The following is a 23301-nucleotide window of genomic DNA, read 5'->3' on the forward strand; positions in this document are numbered from 1 at the left end:
CTATACTGCACATTGTAGAGTCATCAGCACACAAAACCACTCTTGCGTTGTTCATTACTGAAAACATTAGAAAAGATAGAGTAGAAAAGTGGGCCTAGGCAGCTGCCTTGAGGAACGCCACAAGTTAAATCTTTACTGTCCGAAAAGCTGCCATTGAAGAAAACGTCCGGCCTCCTGAAAGCTTTCCATCCAAGAGAGAGCGGCAGACATAAAACCATCAAATTTGAGTTTACATAGCAACAGTTCATGAACTGACTTCCTGTCATCCATACTCTTTAGCCAATCATCTGTGATTTGCGCTAAGGCCAAATGCCCTCCTCTGTTTGCAATGCTGGAAACTCGTTATCAGATCATTACATTAGAAACAACCCTGAATTTATTTAAACACAGTCAGCAAGCTTATAGGACGACTATTTGTACCAGTGAAGGCAGATTTTTCTTGCTTAGATACTGGAATGACCTTTAATGCTCTCCAGATTTCTAGGGAAACACCCCACACATCAAGCACCTATTCAAAATATGACAAATTGGTGTGGAACTCCAAGATGATCTGTCCCTATCATCAGAAAGAGAGAGTAACATACTTCCCACCAAAAATGTCAAACTTCCTCTCATTCATGATACAATATTTTATGGGTGTATACGACAGGGAGCCATCAGTGGGACTCATTTCTCAACCTTTTCCACTTTGGCCGTGAAATATTCTTCAAAGGAATTTGCAATGTCACGTGGTTTGGTGATAAATGTACTCTCTGATTCAACAAAAGAGGGAGACATGTTTGAATTCCAACCCATTATAACGTTCAAAGTTTTCCATTGTTTTTTTTTACGTCACTCTTGACTTCATTGATTTTGTGCTGATAAAGTAACAATGTGCTGTATGTAATTGTAATCCCCTAAAGGTAATCAAGTTACCTGAGATTACCTGAAGATCTACAGCTCATTACCATTGTTTCAAACCCAGAGAGTCAAGAGAGAAACTGATCTGTCTGTGTCTCCAAATCTGATCTGTCTCAAACCCAGAGATGAGTCAAGAGAGAAACTGATCGGGTGAGGGGGTCAAGAGGGGTAAGAGGCGAGAGGGGGAGGAGAAGGAGGGTGAGGAGGTCAAGAGGGGGAAGAGGCGAGAGGGGGAGGAGAAGGAGGGTGAGGAGGTCAAGAGGGGTAAGAGGCGAGAGGGGTAGGAGAAGGAGGGTGAGGAGGTCAAGAGGGGTAAGAGGCGAGAGGGGGAGGAGGAGGAGGGGGAGGAGGTCAAATCAAAATCTAATTTTATTGGTCACATACATGTGTTTAGCAGATGTAGCGAAATGCTTGTGTTTCTAGTTCCAACAGTGCAGTAATTTCTAACAAGTAATATCTAACAATTCACAACAACATACACAATACACACACATCTAAAGTAAGGAATGGAATTAAGAATATACACTACTGGTCAAAGGTTTTAGAACACCTACTCATTCAAGGGTTTTTCTTAATTAATTTGTACTATTTTCTACATTGTAGAATAATAGTGAACACATAGAAACTATGAAATAACACATATGGAATCATGTAGTAACCAAAAAAGTGTTAAACAAATCAAAATATGTTATATATTTGAGATTCTTCAAATAGCCACCCTTTGCCTTGATGACAGCTTTGCACACTCTTGGCATTCTCTCAACCAGCTTCACCTGGAATGCTTTTCCAACAGTCTTGAAGGAGTTCCCACATATGTTGAGCACTTGTTGTCTGCTTTTCATTCACTCAGCGGTCCGACTCATCCCAAACCATCTCGATTTGGTTGAGGTCGGGGGATTGTGGAGGCCAGGTCATCTGACGTAGCACTCCATCACTCTCCTTCTTGGTAAAATAGACCAAAGCGTTGGGCAGACCGCACCACCCTCTGGAGAGCCCTGTGGTTGCGGGCGGTGCAGCTGCTGTACCAGGCGGTGATACAGCCCGACAGGATGCTATCAATTGTGCAGCTGTAAATGTTTGTGAGGGTTTTAGGTGCCAAGATAAATTACTTCAGCCTCCTGAGAATGAAGAGTCGCTGTTGCGCCTTCTTCACCACACTGTGTGTGTGGGTGGACCATTTCATCACTGATGTGTACGCCGAGGAACTTAAAAGCTTTCCACCTTCTCCACTGTGGTCCCATCAATGTGGATAGAGGGGTGCTCTCTCTGCTGTTTCCTGAAGTCCACGATCAGCTGCTTTGTTTTGTTGACATTGAGTGAGAGGTTATGTTCCTGGCACTACACTCCCAGGGCCCTCACTTCCTCCTTGTAGGCTGTATCATCATTGTTGGTAATCAGGCCTACTACTGTTGTGTCGTCTGCAAACTTGATGATTAAGTTGGAGGCGTGCGTGACCACGCAGTCATGGGTGAACAGGGAGTACAGGAGGTGGATGAGCACGCACTCTTGTGGGGCCCCAGTGTTGAGGATCAGCTAAGTGGAGGTGTTGTTTCCTACCTTCACAACCTGGGGGTCAGCCCGTCAGGAAGTCCAGGACCCAGTTACACAGGGCGGGGTTGAGACCCAGGGCCTCCAGCTTAATGATGAGCTTGGAGGGTACTATGGTGTTGAATGCTGAGCTGTAGTTGATCAACAACATTCTTACATAGGTATTCCTCTTGTCCAGAGGGGATAGAGCAGTGTGCAGTGTGATGGTGATTGCATCGTCTGTGGATCTATTGGGGCGGTAAGCAAAGTGAAGTGGGTCTAGGGTGTCAGGTAAATTAGAGGTGATATGATCCTTGACTAGTCTCTCAAAGCACTTCATGATGACAGAGGTGAGTGCAATGGGGTGATAGCCATTTAGTTCAGTTACCTTTGTCTTCTTGGGTACATCTTGGACATCTTGAAGCATGTGGGCACAGCAGACTGGGATAGGGAGAGATTGAATATGTCTGTAAACACTCCAGCCTGCTCTGAGGACGCGGCTATGAATGCCGGCTGGGCCGGTAGCCTTGCAAGGGTTAACAAGCTTAAATGTCTTACTCATGTCGGCCACGGAGAAGGAGAGCCCACAGTCCTTGGTAGCGGGCTGTGTCGGCGGCACTGTGTCATCCTCAAAGCGGGCGAAGAAGGTGTTTAGCTTGTCTGGAAGCAAGACGTCGGTGTCCGCGAAGTGGCTGGTTTTCCCTTTGCAGTCCGTGATTGTCTGTAGACCCTGCACCATACGTCTCATGTCTGAGCCATTGAATTGCGACTCCACTTTGTCTCTGTACTGATGTTTAGCCTGTTTGATTGCTTTACGGAGGGAATAACTACACTGTTTGTATTCGGCCATATTCCCAGTCACCTTGCCATGGTTAAATGTGATGGTTCGCCCTTTCAGTTTTGCACGAATACTGCCATCTATCCACAGTTTCTGGTTAGGTTTTAATAGTCACAGTGGGTACAACATCTCCTATACACTTCCTGATAAATTCAGTCCCCATATCAGTGTATTCGTCAAAGTTATTCTCGGAGGCTACCCGGAACATATCAGTCAATGTGTTGATAGAACTTCGGTCACGTTTTCCTCGAATTTGCATTGTTAAAATCCACAGCTACAATAAATGTGGCCTCAGGATATGTGGTTCCCAGTTTGCATAAAGTCCAGTGAAGTTCTTTGAGGGTCGCCGTGGTATCGGCTTGAGGGGGAATTTATAAGGCCGTGACTATCACTTACGAGATATCTCTTGGAAGGTAATACGGTGGGAATTTGATTGTGAGGTATTCTAGGTCGATGAACAAACGGACTTGAGTTCCTGTATGTTATCACAATCACACCATGAGTAGTTAATCATGAAACATACACCCCCGCCCTTCTTCCCGGAGAGATCTTTTTTCCTGTCTGCGCGATAAACTGAGAACCCAACTGGCTGTACGGACTAAGACAGTATATCCCGAGAGAGCCATATTTCCATGTTACAATCCCTGATGTCTCTCTGGAAGGAAATCCTCGCCCTGAGCTCGTCAACTTTATTATCCAGAGACTGAACATTATACTCGGAAGCGGTGGGTGGTGTGCGCTCCTCCTGAGTCGGACTAGAAGTCAACTCCGAATACCTCTTCTCTGCCGGTGGCGTTTTGGATCAATCTCTGGGATCAGTTCAATTGCCCTGTCGGGTACGAACAACGGATCCGGTTCAGGAAAGTCATATTTCTGGTTGTAGTGCTGGTAATGCTGGTGAGTTACCGCCGCTCTGATATCCAAAAGTTCTTCCCGGCTGTATCTACTAACAAAAACATTTTGGGGGCTAATAATGTAAGAAATAACAAATAAAAAAACGAAACATTGCAAAGTTGCCTAGGGGCTAAAAACACGGCTGCCCTATCTATCGGTACCATTTTACTAAGGTGGAGGACGAGGGGGATGAGGTGGGGGGGTGAGGCAAGAGGGTGAGGAGGTGGAGGAGCAGGGGGTGAGGGGTGGTGAGGAGGTGGAGGAGCAGGGGTTGGGGGGGGTAAGGAGTTGGAGGAGCAGGGGTGAGGAGGGGGATGGGGTAACCTCAGGGACTGATAGAAGTGGAAAGGTAATCTCTGAGAGGTCATCTCTGAAAGGCCACTGCCCATCACTCTGCTCTACTGTATATATCTATTCTATAGGAAACAGTGGAAACATACAGGGGATGTCTTTCTATTCTATAGGAAACAGTGGAAACATACAGGGGATGTCTTTCTATCCTTTACAGATACTGCAACTCAGAAGGAATATCTTCTCATACAGAGAATGTTACAATAACAGAGAATTAGCAATGGACTCATTGTCAGGGGTAGACGTACCAGTCAAGGGTTTCATCAATAAGTGCATAGACGATGTCGTCCCCACAGTGACTATAAGAATGTATTCAAACCAAAAACCATGGATTACAGGTAATATCCACGCTGAGCTAAAGGCTAGAGCTACCGCTTACAATGAACGGGACACGGACATGGACGCATACGACCTCCGACGAGACATCAAACTACGACGCTTGTCGTATGTGTCAGGGCTTGCAGACGATAATGGATTACAAAGGGAAACCCAGCCGTGAGCTGCCCAGCAATGCAGAACTCCCAAACAAGCTAAATGCCTTTTATGCTTGCTTTGAGGAATATAACACTGTGCCTTGCATAAAAGCCTCTGTTTTTCCGGATGACTGTGGCCGATGTGGGCAAAACATTTTAAACTGGTTAACAATCAGATGGAATACCAGGGCGCGTTCTCAAAGTATGTGCAGACCAGCTGTCAGGTGTCTTCACAGACATGTTGGAACATTGTTGCGGGGAATTGCTTCCATTCAGCCACAAGAGCATTTATGAGGTCGGGCACTGATGTTGGGCGATTAGGCCTGGCTCGCAGTCGGCGTTCCAATTCATCCCAAAGGTGTCCGGTGGGGTTGAGGTCAGGGCTCTGTGCAGGCAAGTCAAGTTCTTCCACACCGATCTCGACAAAACCATTTCTATATGGACCTCGCTTTGTGCACGGGCATTATTCTTCTTACTCTAAACTTTACAGTTGGCGCTATGCATTGGGGCAGGTAGCGTTCTCCAAGCAGATTCGTTTGTCGGACTGCCAGATAGTGAAGAGTGATTTATCAGTCTAGAGAAAGCGTTTCCACTGCTCCAAAGTCCAATGGCGGCGAGCTTTCCACCACTCCAGCCGATGCTTGGCATTGCTCATGGTGATCTTAGGCTTGTGTGCGTATGCTCGGTCATGGAAACTCATTTCATGAAGCTCCCGACGAACAGTTCTTGTGCTGACGTTGCTTCCAGAGGCAATTTGGAACTCTGTAGTGAGTGTTGCAACCGAGAACAGACAATTGTTACGCGCTACGCGCTTCAGAACATGGTGGTCACATTCTGTGAGCTTGTGTGGCTTACCACTTCACGGCTGAGCCGTTGTTGCTCCGAGACATTTCCACTTGTCACGAACCGGCTCAGAGCCCGTAACAAAAGGGAGACCACGTGGAGATAAGGAGTAACAAAATATATTTATTAAATAACGAAACTAGGTATAATATACAATGGGGTGTGTAATCAGTAATCAGTAGTGTAAGTGAATGTTTTGCATGCATGAATGTGATAATGCAGGGTGTTGAAAGATGCTAAAACAAACAACCAAAAAGCACCATGAAACATAACCGAATCTATCAAGGTGTCTGCATGGAGAGAGTCTCCTCCATGAATGGGGAAGTGGTGTATTTATCCTGGGAGAGTGGGCCCAGGTGTTTCCCATGTAGCTGACGACCCTCCCAACTCCGCCCACCGGCATCCTAATAAGGAAACAAGAGCAAAGAGAGAGAAAACGGTAGACAGAGTGGGAGGGTCGTCACACACTTCACAATAACAGAACTTACAGTTGACCGGGGGCAGCTCTAGCAGGGAAGAAATTTGACTAACTGACTTGTTGGAAAGGTGGCATATTATGACGGTGCCACATTGAAAGTCACTGAGCTCATCAGCAAGGCCATTCTATTGCCAATGTGTGACTATGGAGATTGCATGGTGCTCGATTATATACATTTACATTTAAGTCATTTAGCAGACGCTCTTATCCAGAGCGACTATATACCTGTCGGGAACGGGTGTGGCTGAAATAGCCGAATCCACTAATTTGAAGAGTTGTCCACATAACTTTGTATATAAAGTGTATGTACAACTTTAATATATTGACCCACATGATACCCCACTGAAAGACTTTGACACCATACAGCTTAAACAACTTGTGTTGTGGTGTATTGATGGACAGTTGCACTGCAGAATAACCCTATTGTAGCCTACATACTCTTTGAACCCTTATCACTGAGAAAAACATCAAAACAGCACGGAACAGATCTCTAGAAAGCAGTGATTAAAATGGCATGCAGGTTTAACAGAATCCATGCGGTTTTGCAAAGCAGACTATAAGTAACCCTTTGTGGTAGCCTACCGGTATACTGCGAAGCAGAATCAATGAGTTAACCAGTTAACTCACCCAAATATTCTGAAATAACTTTATTTATTTTTATAACGAACCGGAAAATCAGTAGTTGTTTCTGGTTGTTTATTAAAGTCAGCTGCATGGTTCGTGGCTAACTCATTGAACCTACGTTGTTGTAGATCAGACTGAAAGCGGTTGTTTATTTAATTGACAAGTTCACTGCTTCTTTAAGCATCTGGTAAGGTTCATTAATTCGATTCAAAATACATGCATCTCCTTGCGCCATTATTGCGACTGGATCTATCTTCGCAGCGAGGGGATGGAATGGAACGAGCAGGACTGTCATGTCTAGAAGGGATACAGCTTTTGTCAACAACAAAAAACGTGTTGCATTTTAGCTAACCCTAACCCTTTTCCTAACCTAGCTTAATTATCCTAGCCTGCCACGTTAATTATCCTAACATGTTGCGTAAATTCTCCTAAACCTTCTACGAAAAGTCTATTTTGACAAAAGCTGTATCCCTTCTAGCCAAAACCGAGCAGGACCGATGCACCGGGAGAATGAGAACCGCCCTGAGCCAAGAGACAGAGACATACCTTCAAAACAAGAACCATTTCAGATGCTGCCTGCCGCTACCTCTTTCAGATTCTATCTGACTGTCTCTAAGTATAAAATAAAATATGGCAGGCCAGCCGACATGTCGCTTCTCCTCCGCTGAATAGCAACATAGCTGTCCTTGTCGTTGCACAGACGGGAATGTCAACTCGGGAAGATGGTCCGCATAGCGAGCGTCCTGGGGTTGGTGATGCTCAGTGTTGCTCTGCTCATACTCTCATTGATCAGCTACGTGTCAATAAAGAAAGATTTTCTCTTCACGACCCCCAAATACGCAAGTTCAGGGGGTTCTCGGATGTATATGTTTCATACCGGATTTCGGTAAGTATTGCAATAACATCTCGCAATAGAAACGTGTGCTATGTGCGTAGGCTATAGCCTGCTGAAGTGTGCGGTTTTACATTCTTGTAGCATATACACACATGTAACGGTCTTTATTATTACGCAACATATAATGGTTTGTTTCTATTTTCAGAATAGCAGTGGGGGGGGGGCTTTTTCTAAAACCAGAGGTTTCATATTAGGGAGGCTTGTGTCATAGGCTGCTAGTCTACAGTAGGCTACACCACAAACCAAAAGGCCTACACTGTCACAGTATAAATATAACGACGTCTCTGTCGGTTCTCTCGTCATATTCTAAGGTCATATCAATAATCAACGTGTCCATATTTCCCACGATTATTGAATTTACCGGATGTCACTGCTTTTTTTTATTCAACCGGATATCAAGTCGAATCTCAGCCAAATTAATGAATTCCCTACGTACAACAACAAGCCAGCTCACCGGTCGAAAATAGAGCAGAATTTAATCCTATCTGGTCATGAACAAGAAGCACAGCGCATGTTGTAATGATCGTACTGCTGTGAAGGCTTTGTCACAATGCCCCTGTGTTATGATGCTCAGCTAGACAGCTGTGATGCAATGGCCACCGGCTGCTGTGTTCTCTGGCTCGCTCAAGGGAGCTGTCCTTAGTTCTGATTTAAATGTGGCGATAGATTCATTTCCACCCTGTAATCCATTCCCCCTTTTGTTGAATCCAAGTTGTATCAGGCTGTATAACAAGGCTGTATCATTGGATGCCCTCCCTTCCTCTCCACAGAAACTATACATATATATATATACATACATACATACATACATACATACATACATACATACATACATACATACATACATACATACATACATATATACATATATATATATATATAAAGTTGAAGTCGGAAGTTTACATACACTTAGGTTGGAGTCATTAAAACTTGTTTTTCAACCACTCCACACATTTCTTGTTAACAAACTATAGTTTTGGCAAGTCAGTTAGGACATCTACTTTGTGCATGACACAAGTAATTTTTCCAACAATTGTTTACAGACAGATTATTTCACTTATAATTCACTGTATCATAATTCCAGGGGGTCAGAAGTTTACATACACTAAGTTGACTGTGCCTTTAAACAGCGTGAAAAATTCCAGGAAATGATGTCATGGCTTTAGAAGCTTCTGATAGGCTAATTGACATCATTTGAGTCAATTGGAGGTGTACCTGTGGATGTATTTCAAGGCCTACCTTCAAACCCAGTGCCTCTTTGCTTGACATCATTGGAAAATCAAAATAAATCAGCCAAGACCTCAGAAAAAAGTCTGGTTCATCCTTGTGCACAATTTCCAAATGCCTGAAGGCACCACGTTCATCTGTACAATCAATAGTAGGCAAGTATAAACACCATGGGACCACGCAGACGTCATACCGATCAGGAAGGAGACGTGTTCTGTCTCCTAGAGATGAACGCACTTTGGTGCTAAAAGTGTAAATCAATCCCAGAACAACAGCAAAGGACCTTGTGAAGATGCTGGAGGAAACAGGTACAAAAGTATATGTCCACAGTAAAACGAGTCCTATATCGACATAACCTGAAAGGCCGCTCAGCAAGGAAGAAGCCACTGTTCCAAAACCGCCATAAAAAAGCCAGATTACGGTTTGCAACTGCTCATGGGGACAAAGATTGTACTTTTTGGAGAAATGTCCTCTGGTCTGATGAAACAAAAATAGAACTGTTTGGCCATAATGACCATCGTTATGTTTGGACGAAAAAGGGGGATGCTTGCAAGCCGAAAAACACCATACCAACCGTGAAGCACGGGGGTGGTAGCATCATGTTGTGGGGGTGCTTTGCTGCAGGAGGGACTGGTCCACTTCACAAAATAGATGGCATCATGAGGATGGAAAATTATGTGGATATATTGAAGCAACATCTCAAGACATCAGTCAGAAGTTAAAGCTTGGTCACAAATGGGTCTTCCAAAGGGACGATGACCCCAAGCATACTTCCAAAGTTGTGGCAAAATGGTTTAAGGACAACAAAGTAAAGTATTGGAGTGCCCATCACAAAGCCCTGACCTCAATCCTATAGAAAATTTGTGGGCAGAACTGAAAAAGCATGTGCGAGCAAGGAGGCCTACAAACCTGACTCAGTTACACCAGCTCTGTCAGGAGGAATGGGTCAAAATTCACCCAACTTATTGTGGGAAGCTTGTGGAAGGCTACCCGAAACATTTGACCCAAGTTAAACAATTTAAAGGCAATGCTACCAAATACTAATTGAGTGTATGTAATCTTCTGACCCACTGGGAATGTGATGAAATAAATAAAAGCTGAAATAAATCATTCTCTCTACTATTATTCTGACATTTCACATTCTTAAAATAAAGCGGTGATCCTAACTTACCTAAGACAGTGAATTTTTACTAGGATTAAATGTCAGGAATTGTGAAAAACTGAGTTTAAATGTGACTGGCTAAGGTGTATGTAAACTTCCGACTATATGCACTACCGTTCAAAAGTTTGGGGTCACTTAGAAATGTCCTTGTTTTTGAAAGAAAAGCACATATTTTTTGTCCATTAAAATAACATCAAATTGATCAGAAATACAATGTAGACATCGTTAATGTTGTAAATTACTATTGTAGCTGTAAAGGGCAGATTTTTTATGGAATATCTACGTAGGCGTACAGAGGCCCATTATCAGCAACCATCACTCCTGTGTTCCAATGGCACGTTTTGTTAGCTAATCCAAGATTATCATTTTAAAAGGTTAATTGATCATTAGAAAACCCTTTTGCAATTATGTTAGCACAGCTGAAAACTGTTGTCCTGATTAAATAAGCAATAAATCTGACCTTCTTTAGACTAGTTGAGTATCTGGAGCATCAGCAGTTGTGGGTTCGATTAACAGGCTCAAAATGGCCAGAAACAAAGAACTTTCTTCTGAAACTCCTCGGTCTATTCTTGTTCTGAGAAATGAAGGCTATTCCATGAGAGAAATTGCCCAGAAACTGAAAATCTTGTACAAAGCTGTGTACTACTCCCTTCACTCAACAGCACGAACTGGCTCTAACCATAATAGAAAGAGGAGTGGGAGGCCCCAGTGCACAACTGAGCGAGAGGACAAGTACATTAGAGTGTCTAGTTTGAGAAACAGACGCCTCACAAGTCCTCAACTGGCAGCTTCATTAAATAGTACCCGCAAAACACCAGTCTCAACGTCAACAGTGAAGAGGCGACTTCCTCTGTCCAGTGTCTGTGTTCTATTGCCCATCTTAATCTTTTCTTTTTTATTGGCCAGTCTGATATATGGCTTTTTCTTTGCAACTCTGCCTAGAAGGCCAGCATCCCGGAGTCGCCTCTTCATTGTTGACGTTGAGACTGGTGTTTTGCGGGTACTATTTAATGAAGCTGCCAGTTGAGGACTTGTGAGGCGTCTGTTCAAATGCACTACATTTGCCCAGAGCCCATTAGGCCCTATATAGACAATAGGATACCATTTGGAAATCAAGCATTTTTCATTTTACCTTTAACCATACTGTACATGTAAAATAATCTCTCACACCCCAGTTCCATAACTCTCCATGTTTTATCCCCACAGCAACAGTGGAACAGTCAAATCCATTCACAAGTACAATACCACCAGGATATTATCCAACCAATGTATCAATGTGTTTGCCTCTGTCCACAGGTCTCAGCTGGCCATGAAGTACCTGGACCCTGCCTTCACCCCTCTGACCAGAGCCCTGAATGAGATCCTCCGGGAGAACACCTCCAAATGGCGCTATAACAGAACGGCTTTCACAGAACAGAGGTGAAGTAGCCTATAGGATACATCTGGATGCTGTTCATTAGGGCGCTAACGTTGCAAAACGTTTTAACGCTTTAACAGAACGGCTTTCACAGAACAGAGGTGAAGTAGCCTATAGGATACATCTGGATGCTGTTCATTAGGGCACTAACGTTGCAAAACGTTTTAACGCTTTAACAGAACGGCTTTCACAGAACAGAGGTGAAGTAGCCTATATGATACATCTGGATGCTGTTCATTTGGGCGCTAACATTGCAACAAACAAAAAAAACGCTAGAATAGCAGAATAGAATAGCTGCCATAGAATAGAGGTGAAGCAGCCTACAGGAAAAATGTTGACGCTGTTCAGCAAGCGCTAACGTTGCAAAATGTTTTAACGCTTTAACAGAACGGCTTTCACAGAGCAGAGGTGAAATAGCCTCTGGGATACAGTTGGTTCCTATTCATTAAGCACATGTTTTACATCAGAAAATAGTGTTGTTATTCAGGTAGTGACCTTCCTTTTTCCAAACTTTTTGGAAAGGGGTGGGGGAGTGGGGGGGGCTCTACCACTGGTGGAGGAGAATGCAGGCACAGACAACATGGACAGTTCTTAAAGGTGCAATATGCAGAAATCGCTCCGCCATTTCCTGGTTGCTAAAATTCTAATAGTTCGCCTACTTTCCGTTTATGTGACAATAGAGAATCATTGTACCATCTAAACCGCTGTGAAATATATTTTCCATAACCAAAAATATTGTATTTTCAGCTGTTTGAAGCTGGTTTACAAAACCTAAAGTACACAAAAATTAAACTTAAGAACGGAAAACATAGAAATAGCGCACATAGAACAGATCTACCGCTTCTTAGACTTGCTTTCAATGAAAATGACAGTTCTATTAATCCAATTTCTATGGGAATTTGGTGCGTTAATGGGGATCTGGTTTGCGCTTTGTGGTACTATCATTTGTTTTTCAACAGGAAAATGACCCAAAACACACCTCCAGGCTGTGTAAGGGCTATTTCACAATCACCTGACCTCAGCCCAATTGAGATGGTTTGGGATGAGTTGGAATGCAGAGTGAAGAAAAAGCAGCCAGCAAGTGCTCAGCATATGTGGGAACTCCTTCAAGACTGTTGGAAAAGCATTCCTCATGAAGCTGGTTGAGAGAATGCCAAGAGTGTGCAAAGCTATCATCAATGCAAAGGGTGGCTACTTTGAAGAATCTGAAATATAAAATATATTTTGATTTGTTGAACACTTTTTTTGGTTACTCCATGATTCCATGTGTCATTTCATAGTGTTGATGTCTTCACTATTATTTCTACAATGTAGAAAATAGTAAAAAATTAAGAAAAACCCTTGAATAAGTAGGTGTGTTTGAAACTTTTGACTGGTACTGTATATATTTCCTGAGCTTTCTTATATCTCCCATATGGGTCCTGATCAAATGAAGTACACTACATAGGACATAGGGTGCGAGTTGGGATGCAAGCTAACATTTCCCCCACCTGTCTGATCTCTCCATATCTTCCAGAAAAGAGATCTCTCAACACATCGACATCGCCCACAACTTCACCCTGACCCGGAGCAGCGTGCGCGTGGGTCAGCTGATGCACTATGACTATTCCAGCCACAAGTACGTCTTCTCTATCGGAGAGAACTTCAAGTCCCTGCTTCCCGAGGCCTCCCCCATCGTCAACAAGCACTACAATGTGTGTGCCGTGGTGGGGAACAGCGGCGTCCTCACAGGGAGTCGCTGCGGGCCCGAGATCGAGAAGTTTGATTTCGTCTTCCGCTGCAACTTCGCTCCCACGGAGATCTTCCACCGGGACGTGGGGCGGAGGACCAACCTCACAACCTTTAACCCCAGCATCCTGGAGAAATACTACAACAACCTGCTGACCCTCCAGGACAGGAACAACTTCTTCCTGAGTCTGAAGAAGCTGGACAGGGCCATACTCTGGATCCCTGCCTTCTTCTTCCATACCTCGGCCACGGTGACCAGGACACTGGTCGACTTCTTCGTGGAGCACAGAGGACAGCTGAAGGTTCAGCTAGCCTGGCCTGGCAACATCATGCAGTACATAAACCGGTAAGACTGGACACACCAGAGTGATTGGTTGATTAATAAATTGATTGATTTGTTGATTGATTGATTGATTGATTGATTGACCGATTGATTTATGTTTATTGTCCTTCAAGAGGAAACTCTTAACTCTTAACAGATCACAAGTTACATATTAACACAAGTCATATAGAATCACAACTGGACAAACCTAGCATAGCATTGGACGCACCTAGCATAGCACTGGACACACCTAGCATAGCACTGGACACACCTAGCATAACATTGAACACACCTAGCATAACATTGGACACACCTAGCATAACATTGGACACACCTAGCATAACATTGGACACACCTAGCATAGCACTGGATACACCTAGCATAGCACTGGACACACCTAGCATAACATTGGACACACCTAGCATAGCACTGGACACACCTAGCATAACATTGGACACACCTAGCATAGCACTGGATACACCTAGCATAGCACTGGACACACCTAGCATAACATTGGATACACCTAGCATAGCACTGGACACACCTAGCATAGCATTGGACACACCTAGCATAGCACTGGACACACCTAGCATAACATTGGACACACCTAGCATAGCACTGGACACACCTAGCATAACATTGGACACACCTAGCATAGCATTGGACACACCTAGCATAGCATTGGACACACCTAGCATAGCATTGGACACACCTAGCATAGCATTGGACACACCTAGCATAGCATTGGACACACCTAGCATAACATTGGACACACCTAGCATAGCATTGGACACACCTAGCATAGCATTGGACACACCTAGCATAGCATTGGACACACCTAGCATAACATTGGACACACCTAGCATAGCGGGATGCTATGGGGATGCTAGGGAGAATACGGGATTTCTTATAATCCTCCGGGTTAGAGTCCCGCTCCTTGTAAGCGGCAGCTCTACCCTTTAGCTCAGTGCGGACGTTGCCTGTATTCATGGCTTGCATGTTTCATCACAATATTGTTTTGAATGTTCATTTTGAACTGATAACCAACTGAGCATTCTACTCAATGCATCATCAATGAGCGTTGAAGATTTTATCCAAAGTACATTACAGTGGCTTGGAAATCCAATGACATTCAAAATGAGGCAAATAATTTGTAGGAAAACCTTTTGTCACCATTTTGATGTCACCAGATTATAACGTTAGCTAGCTAACTAGCTAAAATTGAGGAGGGACCACCGGATTTTAGCTAGCTAACGTTAGCTTTGCTAGCTATTTTTGATAAATTTTGCTAGCTAATGTCAACATTGCAATCTTTTTAAAGTAAATTTGACGACATGATAATGCTAGAAAAGTTGTTTCCTACTAATTATTTGGCTACTTTATCAATGTCATCGTATTTCCAGACACTATAGTGTAATTTAGAGAAAACAGTAGTTACGTCCGCCCAGAATGACTGGCCTTATCACCACTTTACCGATAGAGGGCGGCTTGAGAACGTTCATAACAAGGGCATGACGCGACCGAGTGACGGGGGTGCAACCTATTAATACTCTTTAATACTCAAGTTTTGTACTCAATTGAAAACAATAACATTATTCCTTACATTGTGTTGTTGTAGCCTGGGTAGGATACATTTCTTGTCCCTAAAAAACTGAAACAATCGGAGACCGGGAGGGAGCACACTCAGCGCAGCCTCTGGACCGCACATAATGTAGGCAACCTATGATTTCGTTATCTGAATTTTTTATTTTTTTTGCGCTGTGTAAATTCACATATATTCACATTGACTTTATGAATTATGGGCTAGAATGCATACGCTTCTAACTTAGGCTAAAGCTCGAGCCTGTCTGTCTTGCGCAATTACGCACCTGGCCTCTCCGCTTCCACAGCAGGTAAAGCCAGACTACAAAAGCTGGTTGGACATTTATTTTTGACTTATTTTCTTTAGTCTACTATCAGCCTATTGGACGAGAGATACACACTTGCTCTTCCTTGCTGAATGTAAAATAGGCTACAGCATTAAGAACGGGCGGGAAGTTGGAAAGGAGAAGCCAGTATTTTTCCTATAGTAGGCCAATCTTAACACCGATTGGCTACATACTGACAACAAACACCATATGAATGTTCTGCTAATGTATCTTTCTGGACGTTCAAAACTGTCGACAATAGACCCAAACTGATCCACATGTTTGCATAGTCAGGCCTAGGCTGTTAGGCCTATGCAGTTATTTTGGCATGAAACAAAACGTTTGAGATGTTATTCAAATTTGCCTAAATAACTGAGGTTTATAGACAATAATTGTGTACTCACTTAATAACAATGAATTCCTCATTGCACTGTGTTGTTGTAGGTATAATAATGATCTTGTTTAAAAACGTAGGCCTAATAATAATAGTGGAGGAGCGGTAGAGATACTCTCAATGATCGGCTATGAAAAGCCAACTGACATTTACTCCTGAGGTGCTAACCTGTTGCACCCTCGACATCCACTGTGATTATTATTGTTTGACCATGATGGTCATTTATGAACATTTGAACATCTTGGCCATGTTCTGTTATAATCTCCACCCGGCACAGCCAGAAGAGGACTGGCCACCCCTCATAGCCTGGTTCCTCTCTAGGTTTCTTCCTAGGTTTTGGCCTTTTCTAGGGAGTTTTTCCTAGCCACCGTGCTTCTACACCTGCATTGCTTGCTGTTTGGGATTTTAGGCTGGGTTTCTGTACAGCACTTTGAGATATCAGCTGATGTAAGAAGGGCTATATAAATTGATTTGATTTGGTGCTAGCTGGCGCCGTCTGAGCGGTTAGCTTCTGAACCCTCACCCGCTAGTGACTGAATGCTGATATACCTGGTTCTGACTCACTACAGGCTGTCCGGCAAGAACAGTACTAATGCTTCTCAGTCCAGAACTTCTATTATCTTCATCACTACCACCACAAACTATAGTATTCACACTCAAAAATCTTCATTTTACATAGGATGTACCAGTGGTTCTATAGGAGAAAGGAGACATAAACATTACCAGTCAAAAGTTTTAGAACACCTATGAAGGGTTTTTCTTAATGTTTTACTATTTTCTACATTATTAGAATAATAGTGAAGACATCAACACTATGAAATAACATATATGGAATCATGTAGTAACCAAAAAAGTGTTAAACAAATCCTTCAATTAGCCACCCTCTTTTCCTTGATTACAGCTTTGGTCACTCTTGGCATTCTCTCAACCAGCTGCATGACGTAGTCACCTGGAAGGCATTTCAATTAACAGGTGTGCCTTCTTAAAAGTTAATTTGTGGAATTTCTTTCCTTCTTAATGCGTTTGAGCCAATCAGTTGTGTTGTGACAAGGTAGGGATGAATAAATAGAAAACCTTGAATGAGTAGGTGTTCTAAATCTTTTGACCGGTAGTGTATGTATATTAACTATAGTAATGCCACAATACCACAGGATCTGTACATAGCCTGGTAGAATAACATTACATACACACATCAGGGATATGTATAAACGTCTCGCTATAGAGAGAGAGAACTAATTATTCGGAAGGCACGATTTATTGCCCTCTCTCTCTGGCCTAATGTACATCTTATCTGATCTGTGTCCGGTGCCCCAGAGTCATAAATCTCACTGAGGACAGTCTGAAACTTCTAGAATCTCTTGCCATGGCTTAACAGTAGCATGAATAAGTGTTAAAGTGCACATATAGGCTATAGGAATTAACCATCTCTAAACAATCATGCAACCAATGCAATATAAACAACATGCAAATAGGGTATCTGTCACGCCTGCTCACGCTCTCGAACCCCCCCCCCCCCGGCGCTCGTAGACGCCAGGCTGCCCTGCATTACGGACTCCTGCCACCATAATTTACGTACACCAGCCTTCCCTCGTCATGCGCTTCAGCGATATTGGACTCACCTGGACTCACTCAGTCACCTGTTTATTACCTCCCCTATCAGTTCCCCAGCTCTGTTCCCCCGCTGCTGCAGTGTTTGTCATATGTCCGTGTTACCCGTGTGTTGACGCTGTTCACTAATAAATGTTTGACTCCCCGTACCTGCTTCTCCTGTCCGGCATCGGCCCTTACAGAATGCAGCAGCCATCACACGAAGCATCGGGGCGTACTGGCGTTCCGGTTGGTGGTGACATCGGTCCTGGGTCGCCGCCGATGGAACCGGGGGTGCCTAGCCAGCTCGTCGGGCTTCCACGCTTTAGCTGGCTCGAGAGGTTTCCTTACCCCGGTTGGCTCGTCCCACGCCCCACGTCGGGCATCTGCCGGGTTGTCAGGTCTTGTTCGCCCAGCCGGCCCACGAGTTTTCTTGTTTTGTTGGTGACATCAGGCTTGGATTCCACTGCCGATGGAACCGCGGGTGCCTAAGCCAGCTCGTCAGGCTTCCACGTCCTAGCTGGCTCGAGAAGTTTCCTTGCCTCGGTTCCTTGCCTCCCATCCCAAATCATGCCTCAGCCGGATCGTCAGGCTCCTATGCCTCAGCCAGCTCGCCAGGCTCCCACTCCCCTGCCGGTTCGTGGGGAGTTTACCCCCATCCGGCTTTCCCAGCGCGCATGTCTCAGCTGGCTCGCCCACGTGGGATGCCAGGTGGCGCCCCTAGAGGGGGGGGGGTACTCTCACGTCTTCTCCCGCTCTTCTGCCCTACATTTACGCACACCTGCCTTCCCTCGTCATGCGCTTCAGCGATATTGGACTCACCTGGACTCACTCAGTCACCTGTTTATTACCTCCCCTATCAGTTCCCCACCTCTGTTTCCCACTGCTGCATTGTTTGTCATATGTCTGTGTTACCCGTGTGATGACGCTGTTCCTGTCTTGTTCTATGTCTGTTTCCGAATAAATGTCTGACTCCCCGTACCTGCTTCTCCTGTCCGGTGTCGGTCTTTACAGTATCTGGAATATACAAGCTGCAGCAGGTAATTAGGCCTAAAGGCAATTGCTTGCAGTCAATCCTCATCTTAACGTAGGTAACAAACCTCCCGACAATAAATCCCACAACTGACTTCTTGGATGCATTGACAATCTTCCTAAAATAAACAGTCAACTTGGTCGTTAACCAGAACTTGCTAATGGGACTGTGGGGAAAGTAATGTGCACAGGCATTGCCTTTTTTTACAGTCTGGCTGTACTCGAGAGGCAGCTGATAGCCAGTGTCACTTTAAAGAACCATGGGGACCAGGGGGGTGCACAATGTTGCGGAACAGTGTCGTGGCAGAGGATCCACTAACTCAGCTGTTGCAGGGCCGCTGGGGCCCTTCCGTGGGCGCTGAGTACAATGCCGGAGGCTGGCCACAGCTGAAGGAGGAATGTGGCACGCCTGCCACAACTGTCTTTGGTGAGGTTGGTGACTCTTTCACCACTGCTGAACGCGATGGCTCCCATAGTGGAACAGGCTGGGACCCCTGGGTGAGGCTTGTCGGGAATCTGGAGGCAGGGCCCCAGAGACAAGGTCAGGCGGTTCCCCAGGTGCGGTGGCCAGAGGGTCCCCAGGTCAGGGAACGATCGGTCCTCAGGTCAGGGAACGGTGGGTCCCCAGGTCAGGAAACGGTCGGTCCTCAGGTCAGGGAACGGTGGGTCCTCAGGTCAAGGAACAGTGGGTCCCCAGGTCAGGGAACAATGGGTCCCCAGGTCAGGGAACGATCGGTCCTCAGGTCAGGGAACAATGGGTCCTCAGGTCAGGGAACGATCGGTCCCCAGGTCAGGGAACGGTTGGTCCTCAGGTTAGGGAACAGTCGGTCCCCAGGTCAGGGAGCGGTGGGTCCCCAGGTCAGGGAACGGTGGATCACCAGGTCAGGGGGCTGAGGGCCTAGCACGGCAGGAAACCTAGGACCTGACAGGGCAGAGGACTTGGAACCTATTACTAAGACACATACACACATACACATACACACACATACACACACATAAACAAACACACACACACATAAACACATAAACACACACACTTCTACATCTGCATTGCTTGCTATTTTGGGGTTTAGGCTGGATTTCTGTATAAGCACTTTGTGACATCGGCTGATGTAAAAATGGCTTTATAAATACATTTTATAGATTGATAAACACACAAACACACACATAAACACACACATATAACCACACACACAAAAACACACACACACACATAAACACACACACATAAACACAAACACACACACTCCAATCCATTCTAACAGTACCCATTCTAACGTACCCATTCTAACAGTATCCATTCTAACAGTATCCATTCTAACAGTATCCATTCTAACAGTAACCATTCTAACAGTATCCATTCTAACAGTATCCATTCTAACAGTACCCATTCTAACAGTACCCATTCTAACAGTATCCATTCTAACAGTATCCATTCTAACAGTATCCATTCTAACAGTATCCATTCTAACAGTATCCATTCTAACAGTATCCATTCTAACAGTATCCATTCTAACAGTAACCATTCTAACAGTATCCATTCTAACAGTATCCATTCTAACAGTATCCATTCTAACAGTAACCATTCTAACAGTATCCATTCTAACAGTATCCATTCTAACAGTATCCATTCTAACAGTATCCATTCTAACAGTAACCATTCTAGCAGTAACCATTCTAACAGTATCCATTCTAACAGTAACCATTCTAACAGTATCCATTCTAACAGTATCCATTCTAACAGTATCCATTCTAACAGTAACCATTCTAACAGTATCCATTCTAACAGTAACCATTCTAACAGTATCCATTCTAACAGTATCCATTCTAACAGTAACCATTCTAACAGTATCCATTCTAACAGTATCCATTCTAACAGTAACCATTCTAACAGTATCCATTCTAACAGTAACCATTCTAACAGTATCCATTCTAACAGTAACCATTCTAACAGTAACCATTCTAACAGTATCCATTCTAACAGTATCCATTCTAACAGTATCCATTACTACAGTATCCATTCTAACAGTATCCATTCTAACAGTATCCATTCTAACAGTAACCATTCTAGCAGTAACCATTCTAACAGTATCCATTCTAACAGTAACCATTCTAACAGTATCCATTCTAACAGTATCCATTCTAACAGTATCCATTCTAACAGTAACCATTCTAACAGTATCCATTCTAACAGTATCCATTCTAACAGTAACCATTCTAACAGTAACCATTCTAACAGTATCCATTCTAACAGTATCCATTCTAACAGTATCCATTCTAACAGTAACCATTCTAACAGTATCCATTCTAGCAGTATCCATTCTAGCAGTAACCATTCTAACAGTAACCATTCTAACAGTATCCATTCTAACAGTATCCATTCTAACAGTATCCATTCTAACAGTAACCATTCTAACAGTATCCATTCTAACAGTAACCATTCTAACAGTAACCATTCTAACAGTATCCATTCTAACAGTATCCATTCTAACAGTATCCATTCTAACAGTAACCATTCTAACAGTATCCATTCTAACCCTGTCTGTTCTGTTGGTCTGTGCTGCAGATACTGGAAGACCAAGCAGCTGTCACCGAAGCGTCTGAGCACGGGGATCCTCATGTACACTCTGGCCTCATCCATGTGTGAGGAGATCCACCTGTACGGCTTCTGGCCCTTTGGCTGGGACCCCAACACGGGCAAGGAGCTGCCCTATCACTATTACGACAAGAAGGGTACCAAGTTCACCACCAAGTGGCAGGAGTCCCACCAGCTGCCAGCAGAGTTCAAACTACTCTATAAAATGCACACAGAGGGACTTATCAAACTAACTCTCTCACATTGTGCCTAGACCTGACTCGACTGGACCGAACCAGACTGGACCGGACCGATCTGGACTGGACTTGACTGAACCGGACTGTACATGGACTAGATCAGACTAAAAGGCTAAATCTGGCACATTAAGTCATTTTCTGGTTGTAAACTGGTTTTCTGATTTAAGAAGGTGTTAAATAACCAGATTACAACCAATTGGTCGCTGTTACTCTACAGCCAGGTATGAAGGTCTTTTTAATGACGACATCAAGCAATAAGGAGAAAGACGTTATATTTTGGTTGTTATCTGGTTAGATAACCAGAACCAGATCACAACTATATAAAGACGTATTTTTCTGGTTGTAAAAAGACATAAGCATAACGTCATTATACAATCAGTATATAGTACAACCTGACCATCAGAAAACATGTCATTGCAACCAGTTTTTCTATGCTACAGCGGCTATGCTACAGCGGCTATGCTACAGCGGCTATACTACAGCTGCTATACTACAGCGGCTATGCTACAGCGGCTATGCTACAGCGGCTATGCTACAGCGGCTATACTACAGCGGCTATGCTACAGCGGCTATACTACAGCGGCTATGCTACAGCTGCTATACTACAGCTGCTATGCTACAGCGGCTATGCTACAGCGGCTATGCTACAGCGGCTATGCTACAGCGGCTATGCTACAGCTGCTATACTACAGCGGCTATGCTACAGCGGCTATGCTACAGCGGCTATGCTACAGCGGCTATGCTACAGCGGCTATACTACAGCGGCTATGCTACAGCGGCTATGCTACAGCGGCTATGCTACAGCGGCTATGCTACAGCGGCTATACTACAGCTGCTATGCTACAGCGGCTATGCTACAGCGGCTATGCTACAGCGGCTATGCTACAGCGGCTATGCTACAGCGGCTATGCTACAGCGGCTATGCTACAGCGGCTATACTACAGCTGCTATGCTACAGCGGCTATACTACAGCGGCTATGCTACAGCGGCTATGCTACAGCGGCTATGCTACAGCGGCTAAGACACAGTAATATCATCCTTTTTTTCTATAACCTGAGCTCATCATTATATAACAGAGCTCTGGTTTATCTATGGCACAATAGAAATGACAGAAATAGAGAATACAGATTTCCCTGTATTGTGGTTATATACTGTATGTACAGTTGCAGCTGGTTATATTCTAACCAAGTGGTTTTGGTGAGTATTTTACATCAGGTTTTTTTCTCAGGAGATTTAAGTTGCTGTGGGGTTTTTTGCTTTTTAAGAATTAAAATAATGTTTAACAAAGTATCACTACCGATAATGGAACTATCATTTAACAGGCACGAGAAATGGTTAGCAACCAAAAGGTTGCTAGAGCGAATCCCCCGAGCTGACAAAGTCAAAAAAATATGTCGTTCTGCCCCTGAACAAGGCAGTTAACCCACTGTTCCTAGGCTGTTATTGTAAATAAGAATTTGTTCTTAACTAACTTACTTGCCTGGTTAAATAAAGGTAAAATGAAAAATAAAAATACAGTAAGTTCAAGATCTCTACGGTAACTTTGAGAGAGTTGCTGGGGTCTAGATGTCAATGTTTGTCTATGGAGATTGCATGGCAGTGTGCTAGAGTCTCACATTACTACATGTTTATGTACTGTAACTGCTCAGATATACTACTCTGTGTATATTACAGTAACTTCTGTTGGCACTTGGAAAGAGGACATACATGCAAAGTCCTACTGTATATGGTGCTATGACTGAGAATAAATAGACTTCAATACAAGAATGGGGTGATACACTATACGTGGACACCCCTTCAAATGAGTGGATTCGGCTATTTCAGCCACACCCGTTGCTGACAGGTGTATAAAATTCGAGCACACTGCCAC

At 44.0% G+C, this 23301-nt stretch overlaps 1 protein-coding gene and 1 long non-coding RNA gene across 2 annotated transcripts; one reads left to right on the top strand and one right to left on the bottom strand.

Annotated features, from left to right (window-relative positions):
* Window positions 1-5929: 5929 nt before the first annotated feature.
* LOC139539188 (uncharacterized) lies at window positions 5930-7610 on the bottom strand. Its single transcript, XR_011667885.1, has 2 exons — window positions 7475-7610; window positions 5930-6230 (listed from the first exon to the last, which is right to left on the bottom strand). It is a non-coding gene; the product is annotated as an uncharacterized lncRNA (long non-coding RNA).
* Window positions 7611-7650: 40 nt separating this feature from the next.
* LOC139539183 (alpha-N-acetylneuraminate alpha-2,8-sialyltransferase ST8SIA3-like) lies at window positions 7651-22132 on the top strand. The gene is made up of 4 exons (XM_071342080.1): window positions 7651-7814; window positions 11509-11631; window positions 13146-13703; window positions 21166-22132. The coding sequence occupies exons 1-4, from the start codon at window positions 7651-7653 to the stop codon at window positions 21446-21448; spliced, it is 1128 nt and encodes a 375-aa protein (XP_071198181.1). The 3' UTR covers window positions 21449-22132.
* The last annotated feature ends 1169 nt before the right edge of the window (window positions 22133-23301 follow it).

The sequence above is a fragment of the Salvelinus alpinus genome, chromosome 1, assembly GCF_045679555.1.
Source record: "Salvelinus alpinus chromosome 1, SLU_Salpinus.1, whole genome shotgun sequence".
Classification (NCBI taxonomy): domain Eukaryota; kingdom Metazoa; phylum Chordata; class Actinopteri; order Salmoniformes; family Salmonidae; genus Salvelinus; species Salvelinus alpinus.